Source organism: Solanum lycopersicum, chromosome 9, assembly GCF_036512215.1.
Source record: "Solanum lycopersicum chromosome 9, SLM_r2.1".
In the NCBI taxonomy this organism is placed as follows: Eukaryota; Viridiplantae; Streptophyta; class Magnoliopsida; order Solanales; family Solanaceae; genus Solanum; species Solanum lycopersicum.
Window position 1 is genome coordinate 62836805 of NC_090808.1, and position 27232 is coordinate 62864036.

Genomic DNA, 27232 nt, shown 5'->3' on the forward strand with positions numbered 1-27232 from the left:
TAGATACCTAACAATTTTGAAATTTTATTAGTCGTGTCGAGGGAAAGAAGGATATTGTTGTTTGATTGGAAATAAGTTGTGTTAGAGATATTATTAATGATATTTTGCATTTTAATAATAGAAATTTAAATATTAATTAGTAGGCTTAAAGTGGAGAAAGTGATGGCATAATCTTTTGTAACTCCTCTAACCATAATTGTTATCTTCGACGAGTTGTCTCAAAACGTATTTACCGGACGTAGTTGGACGCTTGATGGAAACAAGTCAAGAGATATATTATTGGATCAATAGATTATAATTCATACCACAACAAAATTAAATCTCCTTATAAAAAATGAAATTTTGACATTTTAACTCGATAATTTATTATAATTATGATATATATATAACAATAATTGTTCTTAAATTGTTATCCCATTTTCTATATGAAATGAAAATAACATAACAATATCAAAATAAATTATTTCAATTACTATAAAAATAAATTTATCCTAAATTTAATTTCGAAATTAATTATCCGTTACCATATTAGCAAAAGTGCAAGAGCATTATTGATGCATCACAAGTGCCGTGGATAGATTTTTCTCTGTTTTTTTCTTCTTTCTTTTTTTCAAAATAGCAGCTTCATGTGACACGTACACTACTTTTTCACTTTAATCATTCAGTATCCATTATAATCATAGATTATTTGAGTGACTCATTTTTTGCCATATCATTATTTATTGGAATAGTTCTAATTTATTTATTCTTTCCCCCAATAGCTTTTATAAAAATCAATTTAATTAGTTGCATCAATATCAACATAGCATAGAATTAAAATTATTCAAACATTTAAGAGTAACATATCAATCTTATCTCATTTTCTGAAGTTACTGGTAAGATAAAAATGACCCAAAATCAATCTTAAGGGTGTTCAACTGTTTATTATTCCATCAATAATCCCATTAATTGTAGCCTTGAAAAGAAGTTATACTAGATAGACTTGAGGCCCACATTTGCTATCCATACACCTATTATTTTCTTTTGCTAAAGTTCATCAAACCAAACATTATAATATACTATATGCTTTAATGGAGAAATTGTACTCATTACCATTATCAAACTTCTTGCAGAATTTTCTTCTAATAAAGTTCATCCACTTATATATATACACACACTTAATAACCTGGGAATGTGAATAATTCAGAACAATATGTTGCAAGTAAAACTGCATTGTAATAGAAACATGACCAAATTCTCTACTCAACTTGCTAATTGTTGTACTGATGAACTCCTGAGAAATGAAAATTTACCGAGGAGCTAAAGGCGAACGATGTTCCTGGGAGCATCCATCATCGAAATTCTGAGAGTAGCTGTAAGCATCATAGCTAAATCGAACAGAACTTCTGTGCCACGAAAGAAGTTGCCTCCACTGTGACTTTAACCTCCAATACAACTTCCTAGCAATGTGAAGTCCTTTGAAACAATTCACAGGTGTTCTTCTTTCAAGACTAACATCAGAGCTGCTGTGTGCAACTCTACGTCCGTGCCACTTCAACATCTGGATCATCTTTGAACTTCTCATCATCAAGATTTTTGACCTACACCCTACCCTGCTTACCAAACATAACAAAGTACTTAGATATCTGTTGGTTTTAGGGGACTTCGAAAAATTACAAGTTTAATGGAATGTGTAAAGAGGAATATAAAATGTATGTGCTTTTCAAGTGTATATATTCCATCTGTAGGCATCAGCTTCGTTTATATTGGATGTCCTTTTCATATATGCAGTGAGTGGAGGTGGTTCTCTCTCATACCAAACGCGACAGCTGTGTGTTGTTTCTTGTAGGGCCTGACCGTCCAAACTTCAAAGAGAACAAAAAGCTCTTCCTATTGATGTAGTTAAGGCACTAATTAAGGATTAGATAGAATCTTACCAACACAATCCCATTTTCTTTATCTAAAATCGTTATGACAGGAGCTTGTAATGATGTCAAAGGAAGGCTCCCTTCAGCTCCTATGCAAAAAAGATAAAAAAGTTCTCTCCGCCAACTCTTTCACTATAGATCGTTGGATTGGAAGGACTAATATTTAAACAAGTAATAGAAAAAAAAGGATCAAAAGGGGATACGTGTGTCATAGAATGCCTCAGCATCTCTCTTTGTTATCCACTTATATCGCTATTTTAGCTTTCCTTTATTGCTTTATTGACCTTTTTCTTATTCTTTTCTTTGTTCTTTAACTGGAATAAGATAAAGATATAATATATTAGAAAAAGTGAGACCTATGAATGAAGAAGAGAGCCAACTTGAACCTTTTACTTTCTAATATAATAAAGATGATCCTACTTCAAGGAGTCAACAGTCAACATGAAGTGAGTGGTCACCTATTGGACAAGGGACGGTTTTCTCTTGTCGCTTTTGCATTCCATCTTAAGCAAGCACAGCAAGAAACAATAGAAATACTTTCTAGTTAAGTTTTATCATGACTAAGGTCTACATGCCATCCAAGTTCTTTCACAGCTTTGATCACCGCCTTACCAATAGTTGAAACTCTATGGCGAGAATGTTTTGGCTATTTTCCAAACAATGCAAAAAAACTTATAGTCACAATAAATACATTTAAGAAAGCAAGGCTTACCAGTTATGCCTTCAAGAAAAATATTGTCAAGTTCAACTAGATTCTACATCAGAACCACCAACATGACAAACATGAAGGCACCAAATTCTCTCAGCAACATCACCTGCAAGTGTTGAACATAAATCAGGCTCTGGGAGTACGTAGTATACTCCAAACAGAAGAGATGTTCAGGCTAACATGAATAACCTAATGAGAAGACAAATAGCAGAAACAACCAAATTTCATTACATGGTCTCTGAAAACCCATATATCCATAGAGAAATTATAGTGCCCGGAAAGGTATCATCGAGTAGTCCACCAGAAAGATTCTTTCACTTAGTGACCTCATATTAAATGATGTCACAGACAAATAAGCCTTAATATAGAGCTGCTGATAGGTCCAGCTTTTAACCAGTATTTGATAAGGGTATTAATTTTATCCTAATGGCAGAAAACAACTGAGATTTCTCAGACCTAGAAGGTAAGTTATGTTACCTACATCTAGGTGTAACTGAAACAGGAAAGGTTATTTATGCCTGAAGACTTTTATCTACTTAAGTAAACTACAACAAGAAAAAATTGATTTCCAATCCTTCCAGAGTTCGTTTCAGAAATAATAGAAATTGTTCCCTCAGGTCTACTAATAAAATTTGAACTTAGTAAAAATTCCTGGCTTCATGGAAGACATTAACTAAATGCTATGCAGAAAGGCCTTCGAGAAGTAGATAAAATAGTCTGTGAAACATTTCAGTTCATAGTTTTCAAGGATATGGTCATAGTCAATCAATGTATACATAACATTAGTACAGAATGAGAGAGAGAAATCATAGCAAACCCACATTCACTATACTTCCTCCTTTCCTTAGTACTACTATCGGATCTGCATAAAAGAAAAGAGGCAAGGTAGAATAATCAGCAGAATAAAGCTCTTCGCCAAGATAAGAAGCTGAAGTATAAGAAATTCAATATTGGAAAGGCTGATCATTATAACCAACAGAAGCATGTGACATGAAAGTGTACCTAGTAAATGAAAAGTCTCCTGTAACTTGACTGTCAAGCTCTGTCAGATATTTTCTGAACAAATTTGACCTACATTAATTAAACCAGCTATTCATTGATAAACTCCAAAAAATATAAAGTCAGTAAGCTGACTGGTGTAAAAGGATTGATCACTTCTCTGTGAGAAATCTCAACAGACAACAGGATATGAATCTATACCAGGAAGGAATTGCAAATGCTGCTAGGACTGGAGATAGTTCCCACAAGAGATATAGCCGATTGTGTAAGAAAACTTCAAGGTACTCAATAATTCCTTTTTCCTATTACAACAAAAAGAGAAAAAAAAAGGAATATAAACCATCCACAAGGAGAACAAAAATATAAGAATGTTCATAACGTGGAAATTGACAATGAATGCAAACTGGACGAAATGCTTACTTTCCTTAGGGTTTAACACAAGAGTGAAATTTAGATATGGTGCATGTTAGAGCAACAAGTTGAACATCTTGAGGTGAATGCTCACATACTGGCCTGGTTTTGGAATTTTGCAGATGCTACTTGTACAGGTTATAGTATCCGCAGGATATATATAAGAAAACTTAAAATATAAAGGATATAAAAACTTTGCTGAAAAAGTGACTTAAAGAGGTACAATGTTCATCTATCAGGTAATGTGTCACTTGAAGACGAGCACGACAAACAAGTAAACCTCAACTTGGTGTGTACACAATGATTGTTCAAGTATAGTTGGATACATCATAGATTTGCTTTTTTGCACAGTATAAATTAGACTTTACAATTTCATTCTCAAATGAATTTTATGTCTTCTAAATTAACACAATCATGTCCGTACGATACACTTTGTTTTCCTGCCATAGTTATTTATGTACACTAAGAAGTAACAAGAAAACAGTTCAGGTTATAGACAATGTAAATAAAGGACATGGCACAGTTTTCATACTTACCAAGGACATGGCCTAGATAGGAGGGTGAAGAGGACACGGATTGGGTAGAAGGTTAGTAGGTCACAGTGTGTTGCCTTGCTATCCGTTCATATTAGAGTCGTAGCATTGCTCTTTTAGTTTCTTGTCGTTCAACTTCTGTTACGATCACTTTTTTCTTGTAGTTTATCTTGTTGTTACTATCTGTCGATTTTCTATTATTTGTTGCTTCTTTTACTTTCACTATATTATTTTTTTTGTGACTGCTTTGGACTATTTTTCCTTGAGCCAAGGGTTTACCAGAAACAGTCACTATATCTCTGAGGTAGGGGTAAGGTCTATGTGCACTCTACCCTCTACGACCCAATTTTGTGGGACTACATTGGATATGTTGTTGTAGACAATGTAAAGAAAATGGACCTTCAACCTACCTCAACCTCAAAAGCTAGCTAACGAGGTGAGGATTACCCAAGACCATTTAGGAAACAACAACTCATTTCCTCAACCAATGTGTGTAACACCCCCGACTAGGAATGAACATCTAGAGTGGGGAGAATATGACAAACAAACCCAACATTGGGTAAATCAAGAAATAGGAATGGGTATGGCATTAATACCATGTAAGGAAAATAGAGTTTGAGCCTAACTCAATCCTAAACCCTAGTTCATGAGGTGATGATTGGCTAAAACCATATAAGGAAACAACATATTTCCTAAAGCAATGTGGGATAATCTAAAAGGCAAGCCAAGTTTGAATCCGTGACTTATAGGTCACATTGAGACAATTTCACCATTGCTCCTAGGCTCCTGATCCAATGTGGGATAATCTAACAAACAAAATAAACTATTGTGAAAAAACGATCTAACCTCTATCTAGATTATTAGATCCATACAGACATGTAATCCACGTATGACGAACAAATAATACTATCAATTTCAGTTATACCGATGCAATTTTATTTTCATAGGCTTGACGTGCAGCTCTTCATACTAGACAATGAAGGGATTTCATTTCACAAAAATAATTACCTTTGAGTTGATGGTTTCCTCTCTACAACCTCTCTGGACCAAGTTATGCACCTCATTGTATAGCCTCGAAGTGGTGACAAACTCATAAGAGGTCAACATCAAACGGTCAATCAGAAAAGTCCATCTATCCACTACACATGCTAGTAACCCGAGCTCCTGCAGAAGTTTGGTTTTAACAAGGAAAACTAGTCACATATTAGTACAATTACTTCTCTCAAAGAAGATCAAGCTGCATATCAAGAAAATCCCATACTCTGAATAGCCCAACCAATCAATTTAATTACCTTTAGATAAAATTTGCAACAGCAATTAGTGTTACAATTCAATTGGAATAGCTTATTTTTTAGATATCAAAGAAAACAATCACATGAACCACGTTAAGTTTTTTACAGAACAGAGCTTGAATAACAAATGTACGTGCATATTCTTGAAACGAACAGAAGTACAAAACGAACTGATGCAACTTCAGTCATCTGCATCAGGGTAATTGTGGTGTAGCCCTACAGTTTAAAATACCTTATCAATTAATTACGCTGCGATCCCAAATCAGTTCGGATTTTGTTTATCTACTCCCTTCTAGTTGGCCCCAGTTAACTCCACTCTTAGCTAATTTGTCTTTTGATGCAAATTGAGATTCTACAATCTCTCCATGATCCCTACACCAGCATGCAAGTCTCTAACCAAATTACTAAAAAAACTTCCCAACAAACAGTACCAACTAGTTAGTACCACTTACATTAATACTTTTTTTCTATTATGTAAGAACTTGTAATCTTTGAAATAATTTCCCACCATGTATTTTAGGTATAGAATAACTTATGAACCGAGAAAAGAACAAACAGAAAAAGACCTAGAACAATTACTCCCTTCATCTCAATTTATTTAACACTCATTTTGTTTTGGAATGTCTCAAACAGTTTAATACCATTCCATTAATAATATTGTTCTATGTACCGTCACAACTTTCAACAATTTAAATTCATTTAACTCTGCAGATTTAAAATCCTGATGTTAATGTTTCCTTTATTCAAATAACTTTTCAATCATCATTAATATATTTTCCAACTACCACTAGTACAATACACATGTTGAATTAGTATCTCAAATTCCATGTCCAATCGAACACCATCATACAAGTAGAAACAGAGTGAAAAATAATCACTCAGTTGTTCAAGTATTTGCAAATGTTAAAAGAAAGCCTAGAGCTTGATGGTGGCAATTAGAACTTACCAATATTCTCTAATTTATGATAAACACCTCCCATTTTTTGTCTCATGTCTAAGGCTTAAATGAATAAACAGGTTTTATCTTCAGTAGCTGCTAAGTCTCTCCTATATAATGATTATGACCCAAAAACCGAGTGAATTGCGAGTCAGACATAACAATTATTGATTTATTAAATGCGACCAATCCATTCTAACTAGAAAAATAAAAAAAATGCATTCCCGTTAGATTGTTTGAATATCCTCCTGTTAGTGGGAGGTAGCAGGTGCCGGATGAAATAGTCAAGGTGAGCAAGCTGCCCGGACACCGTCAAGGAAACAAAATAAAAACATTTTCAAAACAGAAGATTTGAAGGAGAGAATCTTTGAAAAGATAGATGAATTGACTTACAACTATTTCACACAAACTCTCTTCAAGTTGAGATGATATATCCATCCTCTGAAACACTTGAATCCATTGGCTCTTAGGGGCAGAAAACAGCAGGCTGGCACCTGAGACCAGTCTAATAGTTCTCTTGTCTAGAAAATATGAGAGGCTTCTTGATTTCCAAGAATTCCAGACAGCAGAATCAATTGGTCTTTCTTCAGTCCTTGGGGCATTAACAAGAATTGACTTTATTTTCTGTTGCACTACAAATGATGTGTGTATATACTTAACTATTCACGTAAGAACAAAGTAAAAAAACATGTATGCATGATCAATAGAAGATATCATATTCAGTCAAAACGACAGTAATCAAGCTTATTAGATACTTCTGCACTCTAATTACAGCTTAGGAGGTTTTAGCTTAAGCCTCTCCATCCAATTATAGAGAAGAAGCATTAGAATGAGATCATGTTAGAAGTCATGAAATATTGATGGAGAGCTTACTGAATTTAAATCACCATTTACGAGTTACTATTCCAAAGGTACTGCAGATAGTAGTGAATGCAGATGCCAGTGAATTAATCAATAAGTATCTTTTGGCCATGACGGTCAGAAGTGCTATGGTGATCTTCCTCTTATGGGATTCAAATTGTTTATACAATGCAAGCAACATACTCGTTTTCATTACAAGTGATAAGGTGCAGAATGATTTCTTATGTTACTTTATAGGCTTTGACGTTTGAAAATTGTTATATTTTAGAAAAGAAACCCCAAAAAAAAACAGAAAAACAAGATAAGAAACTACTTCAACCCTTGCCATGATGCAGAAGAAGCTCAAACATTCTGCTTTTAATTTCTTAGAAAAGACACATTATACAATTCATGAAGCTGACACACAAAATGCCAACCTGAAAACGGTCTTTATGTAAGTTTAATAGACAAATTGTCTGCATTGTTTACGTGAAATTTCCAAATAACACATGCTCAACAAAATTAGAAACTACTCCAGTGCATGTCATGATGAAGAAGAAGCTACAATGTTTGGCGATTAAGTTATTTTGGAAGACGCATATGCTAATGTAATTCATAAAGCTGCTAAACTTTTTTCTTTTCATATAAGTGAGTTCATAAAGCTGATACACTACATGCAGAAAATGGCCTTCGTGTTTGTTAAATTGACAGAGTGTCTACATCACTTACATGAAATTTGTTGTCTGCATCATTTTTACATCTAAAGCATTGCCATCCTCCCTCACATACAGATCTCTTAAGCCACTAGACAAAATGTTCAACCCTGTCTCTGCAGCAGATATCAATGAAACAGATAGTTGCCTCGTTTCAAGCGCTTGTGCAGTGAAGAGAGAAAACTCACATCTGATTGAATCATCAGCTTGTTCACTTGGAGAAGAATTTGGCAATGAGTTTAGAGATTCCTCCCTTGGAAACTTTTTCTCATTAGGAATAGCGTTTTTAGATGTACTACACATCAAGTTTTCGAAAATGTCATTGATAGATCTACTATCTGCCTTCTGGTGCATGTGATAATCCATCTCAACACTTGCATTAAGTAAAGCTTTCAAGTGTTCATCTCTCAGTGGAAAGACACTGATGAGATGTTCTAGCATAAATTCACTCGCTTTGCTAAGTTCCTTGGAAGAAATATGGGCTAGACCCTGTTTAAAATATTAACAGAAGGCAGCCATCCTTCTTTTCAGAATTATTCAAATTGCAATAGGAAACAATAGAAACAGGTACAAGATAGAAATACAGAAAGCATAAAAAAACAAGCTAATATATAATATATCAGGGCATGTAACAACAAATCCACTACCTGAGGGAGATATGGATTAGAGTTTATTTCACATAAAGCTGCATCAAGCTCCTCCAAAGAGTTTTTATAGTCATCTGAGCTACTTAAGTCCCTCATCACCTGTACACAAAGGCAAAATCAGCAAGTAAAGAAGCAAAATTAAGTAATCGTTTAGTATCAAAAAACACATTTATAATTTTCATGTAAAAAAAACTGCAAGTGACGAACTGTCTCCCAGTTCTTTCCCAAACCCTAACTTCAATTGAACAGTTATATTAGAAAAGAACAAAACAGGGAAGAGTTACTGACATTCTGGAGAAAGAGAGCCCATTGAAGCGCATTTTTGATGTTATGTGAATCCCAGTGAGCAAGACGACCAGATGATTGATAGCCAGAAGAGAGAATGGCCATATCTATGAACCCTTTCACCATTTTCACCAAATCTTCCAGAGAAGCATCTGGGTATGACCAACCCGCCATCTTCCACCACACTATGATTTTCCCGCCTTGAGGAAATTATTTTTTCTTTTGTCTAAAATAAAATCTAATATTAGTTCCTTTAAATAAATAAAAAAAAAATAGATTAAGATATAAAATGAACACAGTTTAAAAGTTTTACCCCTTATTAATTCTTGTAAAATTTATTAAAGTCATCACATATAAAAATCTAAATGAAGGGTAAAAATTGAAAGAATACTCTAAAAGTAATCTTGAAAACTGAACAATTAAGTTAATTTAAAAAAGAAAAATATCTCAAAATTCAATCAATATGAAATGGTGGGAGTATTGTGTTGAATTGTAATGTATTATTAGTTTAAATATAATGTTTTGTTTTAATTATTATTTAAATTTTATTATATCATATCGCTTAAATTCATCGTTAGATAACAACGAAAAGGATCATGATTGATTTGGCATGATTACATCTTTATGTTAATATTTTCTTCTCATTTTATTACTCTTATTATGACATTATATTCATTTAAATCAATACGATACAATAATTTTGAAACAAACACACAACAACCATCCAAAAAAAGGGAAAGTAATATCAATTGATATTTCTATAATTCTATATATAAATTAATTTTTCTTTTATAGGAATGTCTTTTTTAAAAAAGAAATACTTACTATATTTGTGAAGACATTATAGCAAGATTGTTAGTTTCTTAGTGTACGTCATGTGTCTCAAATTTGCCGTACAAGTGAAACTAGGGTGAATCAAATTTGTATATGATTTTAGAATATTTTAAGTTTGTCGATTATTATCAAAACTTTTGCATACACTTGGATAAAAGCATATTCAAAACCATGGAAATGCGAACAATCATTTGATGATCATCCCAAAATTTTGAACAAATAATTCTTACCAAGACAAAACCGTTCCTCAGATATCCGAAAACTTAATGACAACCCAAAAAAAACAAGAATCATAAACTACTTAGGGGAGCTCCTACTTCTTCTACACAATAGCATTGGCAGCAGATGCAATCCTAGGCCATAGATCAGCACATTCTTTACCAATTGGGCCAGTGATGGCAGACCCTACAAAGCATAACATCAAAAGACTACGGTTAAGGAAAAATGTAATACAGGTTCATATATTTGTATCTTGTCAAGGGGATAGTGACTTCAAATAGAATAGCAAAAAGTAGATTGAATTACCTTTCATTTCTCCCTTGGGGTTCACAATCACACCAGCATTATCTGCAGAACGAAAATACATATGAATAAGGACTAATGCCACAGAAGAAACTGACTTCGTGTAGGCTATTCAGTTATAATGATGTAAACACAACATATCTCACAAACAAGAGATAGAACTGCGACTGCATAAAATGATAAGATTAGTCCATAAGCTATTTATCAAACACAACAATGGGCAGCAGCAGTAGCAATATCAACACAGAAGGAACTATGACAGCAGACCCATGAAAAGATCCCTAAATACTAATTCAATTAGTACCTCGCGGACCTCTATATATCCATTCAACTAAATGATCTGATTCAAGATGGATCAAACGGTACTAGCAACTAATGTCCAATGTAGCAACGCAAACAGCAAATATTAAAATGCAATAATTGATTATAAAGAGAAATAAAACAAGGTCTACATATCCATCATGGTATAGCTACTTATTTGTATATAATACTAGTGACTTCTAGCTTCAATCATCACATGATTTAATAGTTGTTTTGGCTACTTCTGTAATATTCCATGCTATTCGCTATATTCTCTCCATTGTCTTGTTGCACTTGAGCAACAGGATCTACGTACATTCTACCCTCCTCACAACTCACTCGGAGCCCTCACTTGCGGGATTTCAAATTGGTATGTTGTTGTACTAGCAACTTCAACAGTAACACATAAAAATCTCCCTTCGAATTCCTCATTAGCTATAACAACAAACAAAACCAGCATATGATACAGCAAAATTCAGCTAAATACAACTAGAAAAAGCATTACAAATCCGCATTTTGATATCTACCACACCAATTCCAAACTAAGTTAGTATATACTATATTATCCAGTATATTCCAGCCTATTTTTTCACAAGAGAAAATAAGAAGAATGATACTCTAAAACATACCTTCAAAGTACATGAAAACACCGTCCTTTCGGCGCCATGGCTTGCGTTGACGAACAATGACAGCAGGCATAACCTTCTTCCTGAGATCTGGCTTACCCTTCTTCACAGTAGCCATCACCATATCTCCAACACAAGCTGAAGGCAACCTGTTAAGCCTTCCCTTGATCCCTTTCACGGAAATGATGTACAGGTTCTTAGCACCAGTGTTATCGGCGCAGTTCACCGTCGCCGCCACCGGCAGACCCAGTGACATTCTGAACTTGTTCCCGGCGGAACCTCCTCGTCCTGAAAAGTTTCACACATCAAATCCAAATAAATAATTACATGTAATCGGATAAAGAAGTGGAATAAGATCAAGTAATACCTCGTTTCGACATCCCGGACGGTGTTGTTCTTCACGATCCCAAAAATCTGAAGAGAAAAATTAAAGCTACGGAGGCGTTAGGGTTTTATATACAGCTAAATCTGTAAAATTGACTAGGGTTTTTTTACTTCGATAACCATGGCAGCCAGTCCAGTACACTGATGCTCGTTTGGCCCACTGGGCCTGTCATGTGGCCCAATTCATTAGGCCTGCTATCTGGTTCTGAGCTTCGAGTTTTTTTTCGAAAAAATTACATACGTAAGATAAATATGTGTTATGTATTTTATATATTACATAACTAACAACTATGTTTTTGTAGAAAATATCTCCTCTCTCTTAAACTCTTGCTTCGACACTCTTCTATGCCCTCTCCTTTTCTAATGTCTCTCCTCTTTCGCTTGCTTCTCGACTTCATTCCTCCCCTTTGATCTCATATCACTTTTTGTTTTATCTTTAGAGATAAAATTGATACAAAACAAGAGAGATATGGTGGGGACCTTTTTTTTTCTTATTTCTTATCTTCGATTTCTTACTCAAACTCTCAATATGGCTGAACGAGGAAGAAGTACATTATTATAGCAATCGTGTCATGAAAGAGTATACAATGTACGATACAAATGTATACAATTTAATATAATTGATACAAAGTGAATGCACAAGGAAAGTCGTTGTTATGTTCGTTGATAGAACTTGATATAATTGTATTCGTTGATACAATTGTATTCATTTAATATAATTGTATTTGTTGATACAAAAACAATTGTATATATTGATACAACCTCTCTCCTATCTCTTCCAAATCTTGCTTGCTTTTTTTCTTCCCTTTTAAATGTAGCTATGAATTGTTATTAACAAACTATATCTGCTATGAATTTCTAATAAGTCTAAACTAGTCACTTTAAAAATTTCCCTTTTTATTTGATTAATTAAATAGATTATGCTAATTTATCAATCTATATTGTCCTTAAACATTAATTATTTGTCACAGCTAACTCGAACAATTCATAATTATTTATTCGTACCAGTAATTATGATGCTTCACATTTTGTCACTAAGTTGATCCAAAAGACAACAATGTCTTATTTGCTTGAACTTGTTATTTTTATTCAAAATGGATACAAACAATCTTAAATTAATTTTAAGATCTATATTTGGCTCAACTTGTTTATGTTTAATACTAGGTAGCTCAAAGAATTTTTTTCTTATCCTTTATCCTTGTGTACAAATTACAGAGTAAATATCATACATAATTTGTGGAAGCGAATTATTTATATTGAAGTGGACAAGTCCTTTAGTCTTATTGACATAACTATAGAAAAATATTAGCAACATGCAACAAAATTGAATACTATCTACAATTATAGTCACCCCTGTATCATATTCTTCAAAAGCCAAAAAAGACTTAAGCATACTGCAACAGTAGGCATTTTACACACTAAAGAATCAAAAAATTGGTAATTCTTTTAGTAGAATTTGGACCACCCAAACAAAACTAAGGGATCCTAAGTCTCACATAATTGCTAAAGAATATCAGGTCAGAATGCCTACATAACAGTTTGCTATTTTTTCGACAGATAATTGTATTCGATGTTTTTTTTAAAGGTTTCATTATCTTCTTTTGTGCAGTAACTGAGCTGCATAAATTTGAAGCTAATATTCAGGTCTCTGGAAGCAGAGCAACTGTTTATGGGAAGGGAAAGGCAAGGTAAGTTTATAGTTCTTGCTTGATTTCCTAATGTTCTATACAAACTATATCGCGTATTGATGTTGTTATGGATTTTCTACTAGTCCATTCCGCAGTTCACAGGCCAATGCAACTGATTTGCAGGGGGAAATATCATTAGTTTTGGCTAGTCTGTCTGCTGAAGGAATTACTGAAATCAGTGGAACCTCTCATGCTGATAGGGGTTATGAAAATTTGGAAATGAAACTCCAAAAGGAATTACTGAAATCAGTGGAACCTCCCATGCTGATAGGGGTTATGAAAATTTGGAAATGAAACTCCAAGGTCTCGGTGCCAACGTCATTAGGACAACAACGACAACATACCCCGTGTAATCCCACCAGGTGAGGTTCGAAAAAGATAATGTGTATAACTTCTGGATTTACTCCTGTAGGACTTACAAGTAAAGATCAAAGAGCAAGCCTGAAGAATAACTGGGGATGTTGAAACTGTGAGATTATTCATTGCATTTCGCAATAGCCAAATGTTGCAGCTTTAGACAAGGCTCATTTGTCGATTTTTGTAATTGACATATGTCAGTAACTTCTAAGTTTATCAACCACTCTGTACAAACTCTTTCAAATCGCTTCCTATAAACAGAAAAATACTCGAATGTAGTAGACCGTCTAAACTACCTCATAAAGGACTCGTGCATAGCATAATCTGTCAATATAGTTCTGCTTTTATCATCTTTTTTTAGTTTATGGTGCTGAATTATTTTCTTTGAGCTAGCTCTTCTGCTGCGTATTTTGTTCCTGTATTGACTTCTCAATTATTATTTGTTTTGGATTCAACGGTTCAATTGTTTTGGTAGTATGAGTGTATAATTTTTAAACTACTATTAATGCAAAATATTGATCGAAAAAAAAAATCATACAGCAGCTCAACTAAGCAGAAACAATACATGAAAATAGCCTAAAACAGAACAAAAAAGCACAAAGTTTGAATCTTTAAACCCATAATCAACAAAGTAACCCCAATATTAAACCAACAAAACAAATTACCAACTCACCAACTACACAGAACAAAACAGTATGAAATTAAACCCCACATCAAGTCAAATGAAGAACTCAAACCATAATAAGAAAGAGCTCATACCTTTATCGAAAAATCAGGAAAGACCTTTGGGCTTAAAAGGGTCTCTGCAACAATGAATTCAAGAACAAGAACACGTTTTACACAGTGTAGATTTGGATAAATTAAAAGTAAAAATTAATTGCAGCACAAAGATTTTGGAAAAAGAACAAAAAAAGGGTCCTAAGAATCAGGATGAATCAATATGTCCCACCCATAGAGATAACCCCTCCTATTATTAACACTCGGCAAGGATACCCTTCCATAACCTTTCGGGAAGAAGATTTCAAAGTCAAAATGGCCAGTAGATGCAAGTACACCTTGGTTGGTAAAATTTACCAATTCTATACCCAAAATGGAGATAATCAGGAAAAGTTTTGTAGCCCAAACACATCCTGATTAAAATACACATCCTGATTAAAATACAACCAAAATTTACTGCATGTGAAAATATATGGGTTTTTCATACATGAACAGAGTGGAAGACCAAACTAACACTACATCTGACAAAAGAAAATCAAAAGTTACTGCATGTGAAAATATATAGGTTTTTCATACATAAAGAAAAGAAGACAACCAGAAATTTGAAAGACGAATTCAAAAAACGCCCAAATGGATTAACATTATTGTGATTTTTGTAACATGGAACAAGAATCACATACCCAAATCAAATTTGGGTATATTCACCCACCTAAATCAATCTGAATGAGCCAACCAAAAGGATAATTCAACATCAATAACAATTTCAAACGAAAAATTAAGTGAAAATTTTACACACCCAGATCAAATTTAAAACTTGAACATTGATTGAAACGAAGATGAAGGAAAAAGAAAGCTTAATTGAGACATGTAAAACATTACCTGGAGAAGGCTGAAGAGAGTGAATTTCCGTGTGCAAATAAAAGACATAGGAGGAGGAAGACATGCATATTCATTTTATCAGAAGAAGACACGTTAGCTGAGAAAATGAAAAGGTAAGAAGAAGACACGTTAGCTAAGAAAATGAAAAGGCAAAATAGATTAACAAAGAAAAGACAGCTAACCATATACTTGTAAAAACCAAAATAACCCTTGAATCAAGCATTGTAAAGACCAAAATAACCCTTGAAGCAAGCATGTTGATTATGCCTTGTAAAGACCAAAATAGCCGTTGAAGCAAGCATGTTGATTATGCCTTTTCTAATATAGGAGTAAAATAAGATAATGCACTCGTAAAATTCAGCCCCAACAATTTTAAACGAATAGATTCATAAGAGTCAAATCATTTAAAGGTTGAACCTGATATTTAATTGGACCAATAAATTCAGCATTACCTATTTTATTTAAGTTTCACATATAGGAGTATCACATAATAATTCTGATAATAAAAAGATATTTTTAATAGTAAACGAAGCTTAAAGAGATAGATAAGGTTATTTCATGGTTTAAGACTCGTATATTATAAGTAGTGGGATAAGTGATTTTAAAACTAATTAATACTCCTGATTAAATACAAGATAAATCAATCTTGCATTTTATCTTAAAATAATTATCTCATATTTCTTGTATCAAACGACGTCCTTGATTATTTAGGAAAAATTGTATATAATAACAAATTATTAGTTCACATTAAATGCTATAAATATAGTTTGATTTAATTATACCTCATACCAAACTGTTACTATTTCACCTCTCTCCTGATGAATCACGTTCGCCTCTCTCACTTTTATACAAATACAAATGTAATAAAAGTATGTTTGTATTTGTATAAAGCGAAAGAAAAATGTATATATACATATATTTTTGTTCCCCTCTCTCCTCTCCCAGATCTCGTTTGCCACTCTTACTCGTCTCTCTCACTTTATACAAATACAAATGTATACATTACGTTTGTGTTTGTATAAAGCGACTAAAAATTGTATATACAAATACAAATGCATATATTTCGTCTCATACACTTATGATTATACAAATACGATATTCCCCTGCCCAGTTTTCTTTTGTCTTTCTCTCTTTCTCGCTTCTTTTGTATATGTATACTGAAACAGAAACATATTATTCAACTGCTTTCTTTTATATATGTATAGCGAAATATACATATTTATGTTTGGTATGAAGCGCAATTATGCAAACTATAGATATAACATACAAATATATTTTTACGTTTACTATTTGTGAAAGTTATTCATTAGTTTAATAGTATAGAATGATGAATTGTTTTAAGAGAAACCTGCACTCTATGTCCACCGAGGAAAATATGTATATGTTATCCGATTTAACTCATATTTACATATAAACATTTTTATATATATTTCCATAAGGGTTAAACACATTATGTACAATATTTTCTCCGAATTTAATGGCGTAAGATATTGTATAAATCGAAGATATAACTACGTGATGTAATATTTTATGTTGGGATATTTTTTAGAATTCCTCCCTACTTTAACCCCCTAAGTTAATAGTTAAAGCATGTTTGGATTGACTTAAATTGATTGAACTCAGTTTTTAGTTTTTGAAAGTGATTGACAAAGTCAAAAATAAATTAAAAATAACTTTTTAAAAAGTTAAAAATTAAAAGTAATCTCTCATCCTTTTATTTTTCTTTTACTAAAAAGTTATTTAAGTTATACTTTTTATTTTTATTTTTAATTTAAAATCCACTTTTTAAGTCAATCTATTGGACTTCTAAAGATAATTGAAACTTTTTCAATAGCTTTATCCAATACTCCATCTACTATAAATTGTCTTATTTTTCATTTTTAGAGTTAAACTTCAAAAATTTTAACTAACATTTTAAGATATATTTTTTAACATATTAATATGTAAAAATTACAATGTATAATTTTTCATATAATTTTTAAATATTTAATTTTTTATTTAAAAAATAATATAATTTAATTTAACTTCAAAAATAAATTAAATTAACTTTCAAAAAGCTTAACACGACAAATAAAAATGGAAATAGAAAGAGTAATAAGCAATAAACAATAACATTGAAGAATGTTGAGCTAAAATATATTTCATAGCCGTGGTTTTAAGATACTGTGGATAATTACGTACTCAAAGTTTGAATTAGTGTTAATTATAAGTTGAAGTTTGTTACTAATACTCCAATAATTACAATTATGCAATCGGCAAAAGCAAAAGGGAAAACGCAAAATCTTATCCTCAGACCACATAGAAAAATCATCAAAGCTAAAGCAATTTTCAAGAAGATGATGATGAAACAACAATGGCTTCTTTCACAGAGTCAATTTCTATATGATCCTTTCAAATCTGGTCATGTCAAATGTATTTTCTTGGAGTCTGGGCAGTTCAGTAGTAAATGGGGAAAAGCTCTACCGCAGAAGCTTTTCTACAGACATACCAAGAAAGGTGCAAGATGCATCCATATTGATTTCGAGGTGACTGAATTTTGCTTTTTAGGATTTTGGGGTTGTTTATATCAAGGTTTTGGTTGATGGGTCTGTTGCAAAATTGGTTCTTTTTGTTTTGGTTTTTCGATTGGCGAGTAATGTGAAGGTTTTGAACCTTTTGGGGAAATTTGGTGGAGTTTTAGGAGAGTGTGGAGGATAGTGATTAGGGTAGAAGGTTAACTAGCTAGCTAACAGTGTGTCTGTTGTTTGCTGTCTGTGCATATTAGTAACCGTAGTATTGCTCATGTAGTTGGATTTTTGTTACTACTTGTTGATTACTTGTACCTCGAATATCATATTAGTTTTGTTCTGTTTTTTTGTTGCTCTGCGCTGTTTTATCTTGAACTGACAGTTCATCGAAACAACATCTCTACACTGAAGTAGGAGTAAGGTCTCTAGACACCACTTTGAGGGATTTCAGTGGGTATATAGTAGCTGTTGTTGTTGAATCTTATTAGAAAAGTGAAGAATAAGTTTCATTTTAAAGTATTTTAGAGAGGCTACTCAATTTTTCTGAGCTAATCCGTATATGAACTGTAAAAAGAAGAAGAAAGGCCTTAATCTGTCTGTTGTTATTGAAAAAAAGATGAGAGGTTTTCATTGTGTTTGAAGCATATTTAAAAGTTCAATAATGCTAATCAACGATACGAAAGAGCTTCAATATCACTGAGGGAATTAACAACAGATTGATTGTAGTTGTTGTCACATAGATTAATTTCCCAAGAAATATCACAACTACTAGGTGATAGATGTATGCAATGATTTTAAATTTAGCTGGTGAATATGCATATAATTGCAGTATTGGCCTCACTGGCCATCAAGCTAAACTGTCAAAAAGACTTTTGTAAGATACTCTCTACTAAAGCCATGTCTAAATTGCTCGTCACTACGTAATACCTGGGGAAGACATGTTATAGACTGAAAGTGATGTCATTTCACTACCATTTCTCTTGCTCTAAACCATTCATTATCTGTGTACACACTTGTTTGCTGGCTCTGTTCTGTTCTTACTACATGTTACAGTAGATAAATTCATGTTATTCTAGTGGAAAATGCAACGTATTCAATCAGTAATTAGCAAAAAGGCACTAGCTGAATTAATTTCTTGGCTTCCTTTTCTTGTTCAATTTCAATTGTTATACACATGGCAGGATATTTTGCAGTTCAGACACCCTGCAGCAGCATTAATCGTGACTAATGCATTGATGATGACCACACCTTTAGACGCCTTGGCTCAAACATGTGAAGCCGATACTTCTGTTTCCAATATGCCATTATTACTTCTTGTTGCCCTTGTTGGGGCCACCGTGGGAGGTAAGGTACTTTTAAGTTTAGCACTGCCATTGCTTTATTGCATAGTTCGGAGTATTCAACTTTGAAATGACAGAAAGTCATTGTGGCTGGATGGAACTCTAGATCATAGACCCCAAGTTAAGTATAGAGCATGGACATAAACTTCACATCAAAATTGCATCTCATATGATGCAGAAACTACACTTTTTCTGTTGAGGCATTTAAAAGATTACATAAGCAAGTAACTTGGATGATCATAAGACAAGTTACGTTTGACTTGCATTGCCATACTTCTTCACAAAGCTAAGTCAAAAATAGTACATGCAGATATGAGACAGAATTTGGATTAAATGAAAAGAAGTTCAAGTATTTTTGATGCATTAAAGTACATTGCAGTATAGATTCCCGGAGTTAATATGGCCATTTCATTTGGCAGTTCATCTGCCAGAACACTAGATAAAAATCTTAGTTATCCATGAGGTTTACAAATGAGCCTATGTATGTTTGTGGAAATGACCATTAAAGATGCCATTAGCTATAAAAATAAGCCAATTAAAGAACTTGTCAACAAGAACTGTGTAAATCCCAAACCTGTTAATGTTGACATATGGATCCTCAATATCTAATCTGATCCGTCTGTGCTCATTTCACTCTACATTTAATATGTTGTCTTTTGGGACAATTCAAAAACTGTTCAGAAAAGATCCTTATTGTCTAAAGATTTCCTCTCTTCTTCCTTTTTTCTTATATTTTTGGATTGGCAAAAAAGATGGGAATTTGAAATGTTTGTTTGTAAATAAAACATTTCAAGTTTGAGTCAACTCTGAGTACAACGGAATGAAGTGTTTGTGCTAAAATGGGTGAATATGTGTAGGAGTGAATGAGATCTCGTTTTAAAAATGTCTTCACTACAATTGACAAGTCCCTCACTAGCTTGAGGTTTTTTTTTTTGGGGGGGGGGGGGGGGGTAATTCATAAATGTATATAGTGTCCCACATGAAAAAAAATTTAGCATGTATTTTCTAGAATATGACTACAAATAGGGGCTCGGTGCAATAATGTTTATACACATCTTAATTATATTTTCCCCGTGTTATTTCTCATAGTTTTCCTTGGTTTTACTCTTTTTTTTGCTCCACCTTTTGACACAAGTATGTGTGTGCGTTCATTTGATTGTACTTCAGGACTACTTGCACGTCAGAGAAAAGCGGAACTGCAGCGGTTAAATGAGCAGCTCCGCCAGATTAATACAGCGCTTAGAAGGCAAGCCAATATAGAGTCCTATGCACCTACCTTAAGTTATGCTCCTGTTGGTGGTAAGATTTCAGTAAGTGAAGTGATTATTGATCCAAAAAAGGAGGAATTAATTTCTCACTTGAAAAGTGGGAAGAATTTTCTGAGAAATCAAGCTCTAGAAAAGGCTTTTTTGGAGTTTAAAACAGCTCTTAAGCTTGCACAGGACCTAAAAGACCCTATAGAGGAAAAGAAGGCAGCGAGGGGCTTAGGTATGTCAGATCTCCTTGTTTAGTTTAGCCTAATATTATCTTGGTTGAACTTGGTTAGACAGTAAAGGACTTGTGAAGTTAGTCGAATAGAAATCTCCTCTGCATGTGACCCTGCATTGACTGGAATTACACATGCATGCATCTTTTGTCTTCTTTGATCTAGCAAGAATTTTCTGGAGATGATTTTTGTGGTTGCTTGTCTATGTATAAATAATGTAACGAGTATGTTCCCTGGGAATGAGATCCTGTCTTAACCATATTTCTTGTTGTCATTTATTCCTAATTTCTTGGTGTCACAGAGTCATGTTGCTTCTTTTTTCTTGGCTCATTTTCTTTTTAATCTATGGAAGAAAGTGCCAAATCCCGCCAGAAGTTGGATGTAGAGATTTTGTTAAATTTACTTATTAAAAGAGACTTTGCTTCAACCTACTGTTGTTTCTCTTTCTAGTATATGTTTGTGTCACGACGTAATGACCCTCAAAGGTTCACCTCTTTCTCAGGGGCATCGTTACAAAGGCAGGGCAAGTACAAGGAAGCGATTGAATACCACTCTATGGTTCTTGATATCTCGGGAAGAAATGGGGAGGAGTCTGGCAGCACAGAAGCTTATGGAGCAATAGCTGATTGCTATACCGAGCTTGGAGACATAGAACGAGCTGCAAAATACTATGACAAATACATTGCAAGGCTACAGAGTGACTAAGCCATCTACAGAAAGACTCATGCATATCTTTCTGTTGCGGAAATTTCTTCATGTTCATGCATTTCAAGTAAAATGTTTAGAAGTTAGGTCCTTTCTCTTGGTGTATTTCTCTCTTGCATATATCATTCACTGGTTTCTTCTGTTTTTAGCTTTGTCTGTTACATTTTTGGCGTCTCGAGGGTGAACTCATCACCGATAGCTGGTATTCAGAATTGTCAGCTTAATTTACATGTGAAAGTTGGATTTGGGGAAACAAATGATGTTTAGAAAGTGAATATTTAGCAGCACTTTTGACTATGGAATGGACAATGCATAGAGATTGTTCAGTAACAGTCCATCCCATTAACATGTCTCATGATGACTTAACTTGGCTAACCAGCTAAACAATAATTAATGCTTAAGAGCAATCAATTAAATTCACACTAACTTGGCTAAGTTTGCAAAACAATGTTATGTAACCACATTTAAACAAAAATTTATGTTAATGTTTAGAAACCTAGAAGAACAAGGTAATTTTACAACTGAGATTTGAGGAGGTATAATATATGTAGGTGACACTTGAGAAGTACGATATTCGTTAATCTTATTGCTATTTTTGTGGGGAAAGAGGTTGTCAATAATAGATTCTTGGCTCAAAAGAAGTGCAACCAAAACAAAATTGGAAGAAAAATAAGGACAACGAAAAATAGAAAGATAGACAACACAAATGGAACAATGGATAGTAATAAAAATTGAAGAATAAGATATATGTCAATATTGAATAATACTCCTAAAGAAGTAAGGAAATATTTGGACAGACTATCTATCCTTTACCCTAGTTCTCAATCTCCGCACCTCTAAATTAAATATAAAATAAATCGATAGTTATCTCGAAAATAGAAAAATGTGGAGCCCACTTTAATAAAGGGCAAAATCTTAAGCTTTTATAATAGGAAAAAGAACATTTGTAGTCCAAAAACGGAAACTGTTTACAATCGGCTATTCCTTACTTTCAATTCCTATTTTTAACTATTAATTCGAATTTACTACTTAATACCAGCAAAGTATATATATAATCTAATGGTACCAAAGAGGAGGAATCAGTCCTTCAGTAAAAACACTACTCAGATATTATCCCACCCTTATTTGTTGACACATCCACATAAATCGGATATAATAAAATGTTTGTTTACACGCGCTTTCACGTATTGATTGGACCCTAAAACTCTAAAATTTCCCTTAATCTTTTCATTTTCCTCTTTCTTTCTCTAAACTTTATCCATTTTTCTATCGGACTAAATTCACCCATTCTCTTCATGATATGAAATTTCATTCCATTCAGGTAGGAGATGAGTGGGTTTACTTTGGTTACCTTATGATTGTATCATGGTGGGGTGTTAGATTTAACAAGTGGACAATCAATATATAAGGGTGGGCACTAGTTAAATCTAAAAGCCCCACACGATACCATCTTAAGGTAACCAAAGTAAACCCACTCATCTCCTACTTGAATGGAATGAAAGAACAGAGAACAATTAAACTACACATTGTACATTAAACACGCACACACTAGGTAAATATGAAAATATTATCGTTATAACGAAATGATCACGAAAATTGTAAACTTACTACACCATAGTATCATTACGAACATATATAACATTAAACGAGAAAGAAAACACCACATGGCTAACAATATGAAGATAATATGGTATAAATAGTATCATTACGAACATATATAACATTAAACAAGAAAAAAAACACCATATGGTTAACAATATGAAGATAATATGGTATAAATTGAACAATGGAATGCAATAATACTAAAACCCAATTATTGCTCTTCATTTTTTTTTTGGGTCAATTTCATAATCCTAATCAAACACAATCATCATTATCGTTCAAAATCGCTAGTAAAGAACTTAAAAAAACTAACCTTTACTCACATAAATAGGTGAATAACTAGTAAACAAACCTTCCACAACCCTCCCAACAAACTTCGATTGGAACGAAACCTCAGATCATGAAGAGAGTAGGGTGAATTTGGTCTGATAAAAAAAAGGTTAGGGTTTAGAGAAAGAAAGAGGAAAATGAAAAGATTACAGGAAAATTAGAGCTTTGTGGTCCTGCTAATACATGGCAGCGCGTGTAAACAAACATTTTTTTATATTTGGTTTATGTGGGCATGTCAAATATAAGGGCGAGATAATATATACAAAAATGTTCGGGAGGGGGGGGGGAGGGGAGGGGAATAGGATCCTCGTAAAGTATGAGCATGTAGTTGAGAATCCAGCTATAGGTTGGGGGGCTTATGGTCCTCTATATAAAAAAAATATATTACAACCGAGATACTTAGATATAATCTCACCCTTAAACACACAATTCCCAAACTTACGAGCAGGATTTCTTGGAGTTCTCGATGTTCTCATTTTACAATACTCTTTCCATTTACAAACATCTGATTCAATTGAATATACAAACTTTCAGAATGGTTTGAGACATAACTATCAAATTTTAAAATCAAAATATAAAGTATAAAAAAGTAGAACATTAATGAAAGATTGTCGAGTGAAAGAGATATAGTTCACGTGAGAAAGAAAGAGATATAAATTCATATGAGAAAGAAAGAGATATAGTTCACGTGAGGAAGAAAGAAATATAGGTCACATGATAATGAAAGATATATAAAGGAAGAAATAAAAGGAACTGTAGTTCGCCCACCTTTAAAGTTGGTGTGATATTATTTTAGATGAAATGGGAGTTTAACGGGGATGATGGGGTTAAGGGATGTTAGTTATAGTTCACCCATATGAGCAAACTAATCTGTTTTAGTATGTTTTTACCGAGGGTCATTTTTGGTGTCTGGGTTCAAAAAGTGTTTGTTTTGATGACATCAAGGAGGAAGAGACAGTGTCTCAGTGAAAGATTGTTCAATTACAATTTGATATTACCAGAGTATACTGATACCATCAATAATGGTTGAGTGAATAGATCAAGGGGCAATAAGGTGAATAGTTTGGGTGTTCAATTACTGTTTGATACTACCAGAGCATATTGATACCATCAATAATGGTTGAGTAAATAGAACAAAGGGCAATAAGGTGAATAGTTTGGGTTGTTAATTCAATTTAGATAAATACTTTGCCATCTATATATGTTGTGTATAATGCATTTATTTTCTTTTATCAAGTCACGTCTTTATTTGCTTTTCAAAGAAAGGATAGATAGATGCTTCTCAATTTTGGTTAATTTCTTTCTCTCTTAATACATTAGAGCTTGTAATGATATGAAAATGAAGTTTGTGTTTTAGGTTGCTCTAATCATAAAGAGTTAAGCACAATGAAATTCTCCTCATCTTTTTGTGCTGTGAGTGTTTGCCTGGTAGATACAAAAAGGTGCCTCCATATCTTTCAGAATATATGCTTTGCTATTTGTTTATTATCTGCTTGATGAACTTTACATTTGGCTCTTGCGGGATTATGGTATTGATTTTGATGATCTTGAACATCCAGTAGAAGCATTTAGCTGCCATTGCAGTAGCAAGTTCTGCCGAAATATGAAACGTCCAAGCCGTAAGTAATGTTGGGAATGATCTCCTAGTTTTTATGGTTGGACTTTTTGAAAATTGTCGTAATAAGTTGTAAACTTGCCCAAATTCTCAAAAAGAAAACATAAATTGTGTCAATCTGCAACTATTGGATCCAAAGAAGAAAATTCTTTTTTAGTGTGTTTACAGTTTCTTAATGTAAGATGGTAATTCTGCCATCCGAACAGATATTACCAATGGAATTGGTGTTATGGCTTGTCACTGGATTCCTGAAAGAAAATGCAGGATCAATAACTTTGTTGGTTCATTAAGTTTCTAACATATTCCTAGAAGGAAAATGCAGGGTCAGTAACTTTGTTTGTTCGTTAAGTTTCAGTAGATTCCTAGAAGGAATTGCAGAATCAGTTATTTCATTAATGTTTACCAGTCAACAACAACAATATACCTAGAGTAATCACGTAAGGTGGAGTCAGTTTAGGGTAGAGTGCACACACCTTACCTCTACTTTAGAGGTAGAAAGGCTGTTTCCTATAGACCCTTGGCTCTAGACAAAAATAGTCTAGAAAAAGCCGTAATGGAAGTACAAGGGACAACAAATAATAACAAAAACAACATATAGTAGTAGAATAGTATGGATGAAATTTTATCGACCAATCTTCTACCCTAATTTGTATCCTCCTAGTGTTGTCTGAGGCACGCTGAAGCCTTGAAGTGACGCTCAAAGCGCGTTGAGCGCTTTGCCACACTTAATGTGCTCATCAATGATGTAAGTCATATTTTCCTTACGAGTAAGTCTTTTTAGGCAACACTAAACCATTGATATTTCACTATATTATTATTATTATTATTTTTCGTAAAACACAAAGACAATAGAGCAATTTTCTTGTTATGTTATTCCAAGAATAAGAGCTAGCTCAAAGGTGTACAATTGAATATACTAACTTTCAGAATAGTTGAGACATCACAATCAAATTTTAAAAAATCAAAATATAAAGTATAAAAAAGTAGAAGACTAATGAAAGATTGTGGAGTGGAAGAGATATAGTTCACGTGAGAAAGAAAAAGATAGTTCACGTGAGAAAGAAAAAAATATGTCACATGAAAAAGAAAGATATATAAAGAAAGAAATAAAAGAAATTGTAGTTCGCCCATTTGTGAACGAACTACCTTTAAAGTTGGTGTAATATTATTTTGGATGAAATGCGAGTTAACGTGGACTACAGAGTTGAAGGATGTTAGTTATAGTTCACCCTTATGAGCAAACTATCCTTTTTAGTGCGTTTTTAGAGAAAAATCCATTTTGGTGTTTAGAGTACAAAAAGTGTCCGTTATGGTGCCGAACTCGTCCAATGGCATCAAGGAGGAAGAGACAGTGTCTAAGTGAAAAATATTCAATTACTGTTTGATACTACCAGAATATTTTGGTACCATCAACAATAATTTAGTGAATAGAAAAAGGGGCAATCAGGTGAATAGTTTGGGTTGTGGGTCCTAGATAAATACTTTGCCTAATGGGACCAATTTGTGTAGTTTAAGTTAATTTTATCAATCGTTACGTTTTTTAAATAAAAAAAAAACTCATCGTTGAGTTTTTGGCTTAAATATGTCATCCAATTAGTAAATAGCTCAAATATACCTTCATACCGGCAATTACATAAAACAAAATGATTCAATTTTTCCTTTAAACTATTGAAAACAAGATTGTTTTGCCCTCTATTTGAAGTTCAAGAAAAATATTTACTTGTAAGACTTAAATCAAAACTTAAAAGATTATGAAATTGATTTGACTATTTCAAATGATTTTTTAATATAATGTCAATTTTACATTTTACATGAAAATTTATACTTAACTTAATTTTCCAACTAAACATTTTTTTGTTGTTTTCTTTCAAAACCATTATACTTGCAGCCCTTGACTAAAACTTGGGATTACTTAAAAATTACAGTAAGTAATATAACATACCAATGTATAATTGAACCTGATTTCTTTTATAGCATTCTTAGAGTAAGTAAACAAACTCATTATTATCAATGTAGAAAAATAAATTTTAAATAGTTAGGTAAGAAACATATATCATCACTTTAAGA

The 27232-nt window shown here is 33.2% G+C and overlaps 3 protein-coding genes and 1 long non-coding RNA gene across 9 annotated transcripts; 1 reads left to right on the top strand and 3 right to left on the bottom strand.

The window, feature by feature from the left end:
- Positions 1-1550: 1550 nt before the first annotated feature.
- LOC101265770 (uncharacterized) lies at positions 1551-9563 on the bottom strand. Of its 2 annotated transcripts, none has more exons than XM_010328336.4 (10): positions 9277-9563; positions 8989-9087; positions 8358-8830; positions 7182-7380; positions 5568-5723; positions 3817-3917; positions 3619-3687; positions 3438-3478; positions 2620-2722; positions 1551-1592 (listed from the first exon to the last, which is right to left on the bottom strand). In XM_010328336.4, exons 1-9 carry the CDS (start codon positions 9445-9447, stop codon positions 2652-2654), a joined length of 1380 nt encoding a protein of 459 aa, XP_010326638.1. In that variant the 5' UTR covers positions 9448-9563; the 3' UTR covers positions 1551-1592; positions 2620-2651. The 2 variants fall into 2 exon arrangements, with proteins under 2 accessions (XP_010326638.1, XP_069144888.1); XM_069288787.1 differs by having other exon boundaries at positions 1551-1595.
- A 706-nt stretch (positions 9564-10269) lies between these two features.
- On the bottom strand, positions 10270-15701 carry LOC101245201 (large ribosomal subunit protein uL14). 4 transcript variants are annotated; one of them, XM_019215688.3, is made up of 6 exons: positions 15581-15701; positions 14744-14787; positions 11923-11969; positions 11559-11843; positions 10633-10674; positions 10270-10512 (listed from the first exon to the last, which is right to left on the bottom strand). In XM_019215688.3, the coding sequence occupies exons 3-6, from the start codon at positions 11933-11935 to the stop codon at positions 10430-10432; spliced, it is 423 nt and encodes a 140-aa protein (XP_019071233.1). In that variant the 5' UTR covers positions 11936-11969; positions 14744-14787; positions 15581-15701; the 3' UTR covers positions 10270-10429. The 4 variants fall into 4 exon arrangements, with proteins under 4 accessions (XP_019071233.1, XP_010326636.1, XP_069144893.1 ...); XM_010328334.4 differs by having other exon boundaries at positions 11923-11988; XM_069288792.1 differs by having other exon boundaries at positions 15498-15582.
- Positions 15702-17745: 2044 nt separating this feature from the next.
- On the top strand, positions 17746-21871 carry LOC101244708 (protein FLUORESCENT IN BLUE LIGHT, chloroplastic-like). 2 transcript variants are annotated; one of them, NM_001346017.1, is made up of 4 exons: positions 17746-18105; positions 19269-19431; positions 20595-20915; positions 21416-21871. In NM_001346017.1, the coding sequence occupies exons 1-4, from the start codon at positions 17827-17829 to the stop codon at positions 21616-21618; spliced, it is 966 nt and encodes a 321-aa protein (NP_001332946.1). In that variant the 5' UTR covers positions 17746-17826; the 3' UTR covers positions 21619-21871. The 2 variants fall into 2 exon arrangements, with proteins under 2 accessions (NP_001332946.1, NP_001332947.1); NM_001346018.1 differs by having other exon boundaries at positions 19281-19431.
- LOC138338127 (uncharacterized) lies at positions 19032-23702 on the bottom strand. The gene is made up of 2 exons (XR_011211471.1): positions 23534-23702; positions 19032-19619 (listed from the first exon to the last, which is right to left on the bottom strand). It is a non-coding gene; the product is annotated as an uncharacterized lncRNA (long non-coding RNA).
- Positions 23703-27232: the final 3530 nt, after the last annotated feature.

Bases quoted from the DNA above. Each gene is read 5' to 3' on its own strand.
- LOC101244708 (NM_001346017.1), top strand. From the start codon at position 17,827: ATGCAATCGGCAAAAGCAAAAGGGAAAACGCAAAATCTTATCCTCAGA. The intron at 18,106-19,268 runs GTGACTGAATTT...TACACATGGCAG, and splicing joins GCATCCATATTGATTTCGAG to GATATTTTGCAGTTCAGACA. The intron at 20,916-21,415 runs GTATGTCAGATC...CCTCTTTCTCAG, and splicing joins GAAGGCAGCGAGGGGCTTAG to GGGCATCGTTACAAAGGCAG.
- LOC101245201 (XM_019215688.3), bottom strand. The intron at 10,675-11,558 runs GTATGTTTTAGA...TTCGTTCTGCAG, and splicing joins TGTTTTCATGTACTTTGAAG to ATAATGCTGGTGTGATTGTG. The intron at 10,513-10,632 runs GTAATTCAATCT...TATGCTTTGTAG, and splicing joins CCCCAAGGGAGAAATGAAAG to GGTCTGCCATCACTGGCCCA.
- LOC101265770 (XM_010328336.4), bottom strand. From the start codon at position 9,447: ATGGCGGGTTGGTCATACCCAGATGCTTCTCTGGAAGATTTGGTGAAA. The intron at 7,381-8,357 runs GTAAGTGATGTA...TAATGCCCCAAG, and splicing joins ATGCAGACAACAAATTTCAT to GACTGAAGAAAGACCAATTG. The intron at 3,688-3,816 runs GTATAGATTCAT...TAATTAATGTAG, and splicing joins GCATTTGCAATTCCTTCCTG to GTCAAATTTGTTCAGAAAAT.